Source organism: Erythranthe guttata, chromosome 1, assembly GCF_056151865.1.
Source record: "Erythranthe guttata isolate IM_541 chromosome 1, IM_541, whole genome shotgun sequence".
Classification (NCBI taxonomy): Eukaryota; Viridiplantae; Streptophyta; class Magnoliopsida; order Lamiales; family Phrymaceae; genus Erythranthe; species Erythranthe guttata.
The window spans coordinates 9,171,139-9,180,157 of NC_142533.1; the positions used below are offsets into that span (position 1 = coordinate 9,171,139).

General features: G+C 35.0%; 1 protein-coding gene and 1 long non-coding RNA gene across 3 annotated transcripts; both read right to left on the minus strand.

Moving 5' to 3' along the window:
• Nucleotides 1-2,544: 2,544 nt before the first annotated feature.
• Nucleotides 2,545-4,995, minus strand: LOC105972811 (uncharacterized). Of its 2 annotated transcripts, none has more exons than XR_016032884.1 (5): nucleotides 4,838-4,995; nucleotides 4,057-4,327; nucleotides 3,619-3,980; nucleotides 3,262-3,487; nucleotides 2,545-3,161 (listed from the first exon to the last, which is right to left on the minus strand). It is a non-coding gene; the product is annotated as an uncharacterized LOC105972811 (long non-coding RNA). The 2 variants fall into 2 exon arrangements; XR_016032885.1 differs by having other exon boundaries at nucleotides 4,805-4,995.
• A 1,884-nt stretch (nucleotides 4,996-6,879) lies between these two features.
• LOC105964347 (uncharacterized) lies at nucleotides 6,880-8,721 on the minus strand. Its single transcript, XM_088819604.1, has 4 exons — nucleotides 8,597-8,721; nucleotides 7,706-8,252; nucleotides 7,296-7,605; nucleotides 6,880-7,220 (listed from the first exon to the last, which is right to left on the minus strand). The coding sequence occupies exons 1-4, from the start codon at nucleotides 8,695-8,697 to the stop codon at nucleotides 6,979-6,981; spliced, it is 1,200 nt and encodes a 399-aa protein (XP_088675730.1). The 5' UTR covers nucleotides 8,698-8,721; the 3' UTR covers nucleotides 6,880-6,978.
• Nucleotides 8,722-9,019: the final 298 nt, after the last annotated feature.

Consider the following 9,019-nt stretch of genomic DNA (forward strand, 5'->3'; position numbering starts at 1 on the left):
TATTGGAAATTTTTTATTTTTCTATCAAAAAAGTTTTCAACAAGAGCCTGAAACTTAAGAAAACACTGAAAAAAGTCAAATTTATTTTTTAAAGGATATAACCATGTATAGCGGGTAAAGTCATCAACAAAGAGCACATAATAACGAATTTTATGTGAATAGAGTATTGGAGCTGGTCCCCATAAATCACTATGATTTTTTTCTGAAGGAAACCTAGAATTAGTTGTCGATTTATTAAACGAAAGTTTACATCATTTTCCAGGTTGGCAACTACTGCATATTTTAGTTGTGGTCATCCACTGAGAAACGTTAATAACTTTCTTATTTTTCAAAATTTCCAAAAACTTAACATTGGGATGTCCTAAACGAGCATGCCATATAATCGAAGAAACACCGGGGGATTTTATTGCAGCGAAAGCCTGAGCAAGTTGTCCTCCTTCTAGCGCATACAAGTCCCCTTCTCTATGTCTTCTTGCCATGATTTGGTTCTCCCGATCCTTAATCACAAATTTGTTAGAATCAGATGTGATAGTACAATAATTATCATCAACTAGTTTACTTACCGATAACAATTTTTTCTTAATTTCTGGTACTACTAAAATATTTTTCAATAAAAGTTTACCATGAGATGTGTTGAGCAAAGCTGATCCTGTGTGAATAATAGGTAATGCTTAACCATTACCAACAAAAATACAATTATTACCAAAATAAGGCTTTAAAGATTTCAAGTTACCTCCTTCATTGGTCATGTGAGATGTAGCTCCAGAGTCGGCATAGAAATTGGGATCATGCTCGTTGTTAAAGTTCATGGCTGCAAATGCTTCTTGGATATTCTCACCTTCGGTTTCGTAATTGTACCCGTAATAGCACTTGGTTGCGATATGATTTGTCCGGCCGCAAATTTGACAAGCAACTTGATTTTTCTGTTGTTTCTGAACTTGTTCTCTCAAGTTATTATTGAACTTCTGCTGATTTTGAAATGTGAAAGATGAACCGCTATTTCGAGGTCGGTTTTGTGAGAAAGAATTAGGACCTCGTCCTTGAAAGTTTCCTCTTCCTCCACGATGACCTCGTTCTCTTCCTCGTTGGCCGAAGAAGGCTTGATTATGATCGACTCACTGGAGATCCTCTCGAAGATATACCTGCTCAAAATTCTGCACACACATAATAAAGTGATTAAAGGATGGATAAGGTGGTTTCGACAAAACGGCAATTCGAAACTCCTTGTATTTGTCTCCAAGTCCTTGTGAGAATTGGAACACTTTGTCAACATCACTTAGAGGTTTGCGAATTGCTGTAAGTTTATCGCAAATCTCTTTGAACTTTCGAATGTATTCATCAAGTGAGTGGGTCCCCTTTGGATAAGGCATATAAGCCATTTTTCAATTGGGCTTCATTTTCTTCAGTGTCGGGCAACAGTTGCTCTTGGAGAGATTTCCAAATTGAGCAGGCTGTATCCCCACCAAAAACCATGTTGAGAACTTCTTCGGTCATGTTCCCGAGAAGCCAAGACATGAGGAGACCGTCGTTAATAACCCATGTACCAAGACTTGGATTTGGGATTTTCTTTCCATCAACATCAGTTATCTCAGTTGATGGTTTTTCAGAACTTTCGATGTGGTGTTCGATTCCTACGCTACGGATCAGTAAAAGTATTTGAGATCTCCAAACAAGAAAGTTTGTGGTAGACAACTTAATCGAGATTAAGCTAGAACATTGGTGAAAAGATTGAATGGAGAGTTTGTTTCTTGTCCTCATTCAAAATAAGAAGAATATATTTGCAGCACTTTTCCCTCTATCGAGCTTGCAGGAGAGGAGTAAAGGAAGAAATTTGTAAAGTCTTTTAAATATTTTTGCATTATTTACAATAGTAATATAATATTATATTAAATTGAATACAACTTTGTCTCCATTCAAAACAAGAAGAATATATTTGCACCACTTTTTTCTTCTTCCCTCATGTGTCTATCAACCACATCAATGAAAGAAGAGAATATTATGTCAAAAATGGATTGGATAAGATTTTTCCCTCCCTACTTCCAATTCTTGTTTCTGGTATATGATTTCATGGTGATAAAGGGTCTTTTAATTGCGGAACCGTATAGTAATCGGTAGTAGAATACGTTAACATAATCGTTCTACACTTGATCGTCGATTACATAAATGGTGTTCGCCGAGTCATTCTAACAAAATCCCGACCTTGAAAGCATTTGGGAAAGCGAACCATATTGTTTTATCCAAACGTGGAGTTTTGATAAAAGCATAGGATCCCCCTTAATGTCGGTCCCGGGGAATTTTTGAACCATGTGTTGTTCCAACACACCTAAGTAACCGGTCCGGAACCCATTGTCGGGTTTCCACCCACGTGAAACGATGTCTTTTAGTGAGGTAATTAAGTGTTGTTCTTCCATCGGAGACCAACATCGCCTCGTAATGTTGGTTCGCGGTTTGCGAGAGCCCGAACTCCTTTGTGAAAGTGAAATAGATATTTTGTCCGCGATTATGTTTATGATTAGATAATGAAACCGGAAAAAAGATAATGAATTTAAACAAACGTAATTAAAAAATAACATTAATGATTAATAGAAACATAAAACCAAAGTATTGTAATGAAATATTTTGTTGGAAGGCAGGGGAACATCAAATAGACCAATGTTAAAAAAAATAAAACTCAATAAATTGTAACAAACTATGAAGGATTTGAAGTATCAAATTCCTCGCTCGTGTAACCAATCATAATTCATTCATAGGGTATCGCGCCATGTAGTCCATTTGTCCCAGGGCTCGACGCTTTGGATGACCGCATAACTACGATCCGGGTTCTTCTGATTAATTTCTTGTGCAACTACATTTTCTTCCGGGTCGAAATCTTTAGTGGTGTGAATAAAATTGTGTAATAAACAAAAAGCCATAAAGATCCGATTTTGGATTTGGATCGGGTAATACGCTGGGCTCCGTAATATCTCCACCTTGACTTCAAGATTCCGAAGGCTCATTCAATTGCATTTCGTGCCTTAACGTGTTTTAAATTAAAATACTCCCTACAATCTTGAGGTGTGTTTCTACCAACACCAAAATCAATTAGGTGGTATCTAGTACCCCGATAAGGCGCAAGGAAACCAGAGTCGTTCGTTTATTCATTATTGACCAAATAGAAGTGCCTTGTAATATTTTGAATTATGTTAAATGAAATTTAATTTTCAATTAAAATTTTGTCGGAATATTTTGGAAAATATTATTATACTTTGTTGCAATGTGTACAGGTTGGAACACGTAAACCGTTAGGTCGGGTGAGAGCATCTCTTAGGAGCCTACTATCGGCAGCCGAACCTTTCCATCCGGTCACTAAGTACACAAAATTCAGGTTCATATTGCACACGGCAAGGACATTTACGGAAACATTACCTTTCCGGTTCCTATACTATGGTTTTTCAGTTAGTGGAATGCGTACGTGAACGTAAGTTCCGTCTAGGGCACCTAAACAACCCTACAAATGGAAATTAGATTAAGGTATGAGCATAGTTAATACATTGCGGGACTAGTGACTCATTATATGTTGTGTAAGGTTTTAAAATATTTAGTATACAATTATTATTTTTTTAATTTTTATTTATGTACCTGAAAATAGTTCCAACGCTCATGCTCGCAATCTTCGTCTACCGGTACGGGTTGAACGAGCATAATATTATGCAATTTGAGGACAACATTTAGGACCCTCGAAAAGTACTTACTGATTCTCCATCACGATCTTCGATAATTGGTTTGGATAATTACATTTCTTTTCATGGTGAGAAAGAATGTGAAGGAATAATGCTACTTGTTCGGTTACGGATATATGCCTAGTGGGTCATTAATCATCCAGATTTTAAAAAAGGTAACATAAGCGGCTAAATGTATCCATATTCATTCGCAAATTTTTTCGACATATATTGTCACTAGTTCCAGTTATGTAAGTCAAATTTCGAACTTGAGCAGGTATCCTACCCCTCATACTATACGATAAACCCAGAATATTATTGACCCGACGGCGACGTAGAAGCAAATGGATGAGCCTACTAAGCCCCTCATACTATACGATAAACCCACAATATTATTGACCCGACGGCGACGTAGAAGCAAATGGATGAGCCTACTAAGCATTGTTAACAGTACTTGCATTTGTTCGATTAATTCATACACCGCGAAAACTACTACTCGTTTTTTACTCGTGTTCGCCATTAACAATTGTGATCCTATTTAGTAGACAACATAAAAAATACCACGATTATAATTATAGTAATAGATTGATACACTGTAAAAATAATATATATGAGTCTATGACCTATTTCTATTGTAAAAACAATATATATTGTAAAAACAATGTATAACAATATATAACAGTATATAACAATATTCACTATAAAAACAGTATATATTGTAAAACAATATATAACCTGCTAATAATAGAACAATGACCAATAAAACTGCAAAATTATCAATCGATTCATCTAATTCAGTCATTTCCTGTTCGAATTCAACAACTGTAAATCCTATAACATTTCCTCAAGCATAAAATTTGATCTTTACTCCAAAAAAATTAGATTTTACTAACCTTGGATTCAACAAATGTATGAGCTACTACTACTTTTCCCAAATAAAAATTTCATATGTATTCCAAAAACTGCACCTTCTCCCAACCTTGCATTCAAAAAAAAAAAAAAAAACAATACAAAATAGGGCAACTAAATTTCAATTGGATTCTGGACAAACTCAAAGGTTTTTTTTTTCCTTCCAAAAAATGGTTATTTTTTCCAAAAAATGCTACCTTTCCCAAACCTTAAGCATGTTCTGTGAATACCGAGAACAAAAAAATCAGACAAATCTCCATTAATCTGTAATCTACAAAAGCTTAAACCCATTGGAGAACTGGCCTTAAATCGACTTATAGCAGTATCGCGAGAAAATCGACAACCGAACCGTCTACCACCAGCGAAACCAAAATCGTTGGGCCGGAACGGGGAGCTGGCGGCTGAACAACCAACTGCTTCGGAACCTAAACCGAAATCACCTGCGAAAATGGAAACAAATACATTTAACTATAAGATGAAGAACGGGTACTTAGAATAATTAAAAAAAAAAAAAAAAAAAAAAAAAAGGCGAAACCCATACGACCCCAAAATTCTTCAATTTGACTGGGATGAGTTTGAAGCTCTGTGAAATAGATCTGAAGATTTCAGAGTTATTATAATTATATCCGGTAAGATGGTAATTACGTGAACTTAAAGTGGGCAATTTAGTAAAAGCGAGTATGCAATTGGGCTTAAGAAATGCCGGATTAGAGGAACCCAACCGGATTTATACCCAGGCCCAAGATCAATCCTTTGACCGGTCACTGTGTACCAAATCACAGATCCGTTGGATTAATGGATCCATCCATCAGAATCCATTGAACCAAAATAGGCCTGTGAGTATTAGAAAAGTCGACTATAGACTCATTCTTATCTATGCAAAATAAATACATATTTTATTGACTCATGCCAATTTATGAGAAATGACATTTGGGAAATGCTTTCATTTATTTGTTAATTACATAACTCTTATATATTATAATATTATTTGAAATGATGTTTACTTCGATGTTATACACATAAGATAATTTTAAAAGTTCATTTAGAAAACAAAAATCACAATTTAAATTGAATTGTTCTAACCCTTTGAATAAATATTGTAACACAATATTCAAATAATATATATTGTAAACTAGAATAACTGCGAGGTTAGTGGTTTTAAGTTATGCGGAGGTTAGACAAATTACGTTACAAGAACTGGAATTCCTAGGGGCATTTTTTTTTTACAATATTTCGGATTTTTTTTTTTTTGAGAATTGGGGTGATTTTGTAATTAATTTCAGAAATGGGATAAAGCGTCATTTAAAATGACGCGCTTTGCGGACCGTTAGATCGAGCTGCGATGGACGGCCAGATCTCCCATTTTGTCCTCTTAATCTAACGGTCAGAGATTAATCTGGGCGATCGGACGGCCCTTAAAAGGCGTCATTCAAAACGACGCCCTTTGACCCGCCACACTGGATTACAGCGTCATTCAAAACGACGCCTTTTAGCAGCCGTTGGATTGTGTTTATATCAACGGCTGGATTTGAGAGCTGAGGATTTTAAATTTACTTAATTCTTTTTATTGTTAAATTATAATACTTAATTGAATTTTAATTTTAAATTAATTATATGTTGTATTTTAAAAAATTTCCTTCATTTATTTATGCAATTTATTTTATAATTCACTATAAAATAATACGAATTTGGAACTTTTTTTTTTCATTCCAATTTCCGATATTCTAATTTCCGATATTCCGATTTCCGATTTCCGATCCGATTGTATTTCCGAAATATAATATATATATATATATATATATATATATATATATATATATATATATATATATATATATATATATAGTTTTTTTGAATTATTTTTCTATTGATGTTTTGCAAGAATTATAGTTGCTTTGATAAATCAATTATATTGTTTTTACAAGTGTTTAAATTTTATTTGATTGAACTTTGCTTTGGATTCTTGCCTTTTGCCGGAAAATTACGAAAATATTAAAAAACAATACTAAAAATTACCATTATTTCCGATTTTGGAACAAAACATTAAGAATTAATGCAATTTCCGAAAATTCCGAAATTCCGCCGATTCCGAGGTATTCCGAAATTGGAATGGATTTTGAAATTCCGATTTTTTTGGAACGGAAATTGGAACCTATTTTTAACTTCCGAAAAAATTGGAAAATTTCCAAAAAAGGCATTTCCGATCCATTCCGTCCGATTTCCATATTTTATTAAATAAAAATAAAATGCCTAATTATTGGGAAATATTTTTTGTCTCGAAATCCTTTAGTTTATTTAATTTGTTTTTTATTGAATAACTAAAATACTAAAAAGTTTTAATACATAACCAACATAAACTACAATAATAATATCACCAATGACGGTGACCTCCGGTGCCACATCTCGGGGGCCTTCTAGTCCTGTGCCCTCTACCAACTTGTTCATCCTCATCATTTTCATTATCACTCGAAGAATTTGCGGATTGAGAATAAGGAATAGGTGTGATCTGATGATCTACCGGTCGCGAAGACGAAAACTGATGCGTAGACCCCAAATGAACTGGGTCTTCCGAATTCATATTCGGATTAAAGTAGGGGTATGGGGTGTACGGATCTGCATCAACGAGATTATAATTATACTCACAGTTGTAGATAATATTAAAAATAAAATCAAAGGTACTAAACATACCAGATGGATGCCCGTGTGATCTAGGATCTGTATAATTATCGAATGCCGGATAATATGCACGAGAAGAAGTTCCTGCCTCGCCAGCGTACATCTGAGTCTGTGACTGAGGCATTTGAGACAGTGGTATCTGAGTCTGAGTCTGAGGGTGAGTCTGAGTATAAGGCATCTCAGATTGAGGCCTATCTGAAGGTCCGTGTCGAGACTCTAAGACATTAAGACATGTTCTGAGAGTCGGTAAATACGAACGATAGCCATCCCGGGGCATGTCTCCGCCATCAACAGAAACAATCAACGATCGAAGATGCTGAATCTGAAATAAGTAATAATAAATATTTTATTTTTAGAAGACATACATTAATAAAAATTATATAATACACAAAATTTTATAATAAATAAATTTGAATGCGTACCACTGTATCCATTGAAATCTGACCTCCAACCTGAAATCCTGTACGATCAGATGGGGTAATCGGTGATATGAAACGACGTGTGTGCAGTTCATACCACTCAAAATAACCATCTTCTGTAGTCTGACTGTCACTGGCATATGGATAATCAATAATATAATTGAGTCTATTATCCCAAGCGGTAACATGCGAAACATGTGTAAGACTCCAGTCTCGGTTGGTAGCACCTGTACGGTTAGCATTGACGTGCATCCGGAAATCCGTCTCAGTATTTTCAGGAGGTTCAGGTATGGGTTGTACCATCCCGAACTGACGTACTACTCTGTCTGGTCGATGCATCTCCACAATTGCGTAGCATATCAGGGGGACTCTCGATACCCATATACCATAACATGTGATCGCCGAATCACCACCTACAGCCTGATACTCCGGATCATCCAGATCATATGGCATCCATATAAACTGATCTGGGAGCATCTGATCCAACATCATCCTAAAAATACGAAGAACATGTGCACCAGTCTCAATGAAGCTGAGATGGTTGGTCCACCTGTGATATATTATTATATATTAAACTTAAGATAATAATAAAGATAAGGTTTAAAATCATATTGTTGTTGAGAATTTGAACTGCCGGAAGACATTTAAGAAAAAAATAAAGAAATTCAAAATGACAAAAATAAAAGGTTTTATTTAGAAAATTTAAAAAAAAAATCTAAGTAATTAAATGTTTTGAAGAAAAAAAGAAAAATATCAATTTTTTTCAAGTAAAATTGACTGAAAATGTTAGAAAAATATAGTGGAAGTTGGCTCAAACAAACCCTTATATTTATAGACACAAATCGCCGTAACAATAATGCAAAAATAATTTAACATAAATCTCAAAATCATTACCGTGCACCGTAAGGTGGTACGGGAAACTCATATCCTGCATACTCAAGTGTTGTGCCCCATTTTGCCAGAGTAGGTATGGGCCTTGATGGAGGAATCCGCATCCATGCCCATATCTGTTAAATAATACAAGAATATAATTTTTTATAATATAAACTGCAAATTAAATGTATTAATGTACTAAATTATATAAGTAATGCCACTTGATTCCCCAATATGTACCCCAAGATTTTGATAAGAATGCCTCGATGGCCCCGCTTCAAAGCCCATATTAGAAAACCCTTGTGTAACCGCAACTAACTCAGGACTTGTTTGCATAAATGAATTGTACGCTTCATTCAAATCAAAATGTTGTGAAGGTCTCGAAGGGGAGTAGAGAGGTTCTGATGTAGTGAATTGTGAAGGTCTCGAAGGGGAATAAAGAGG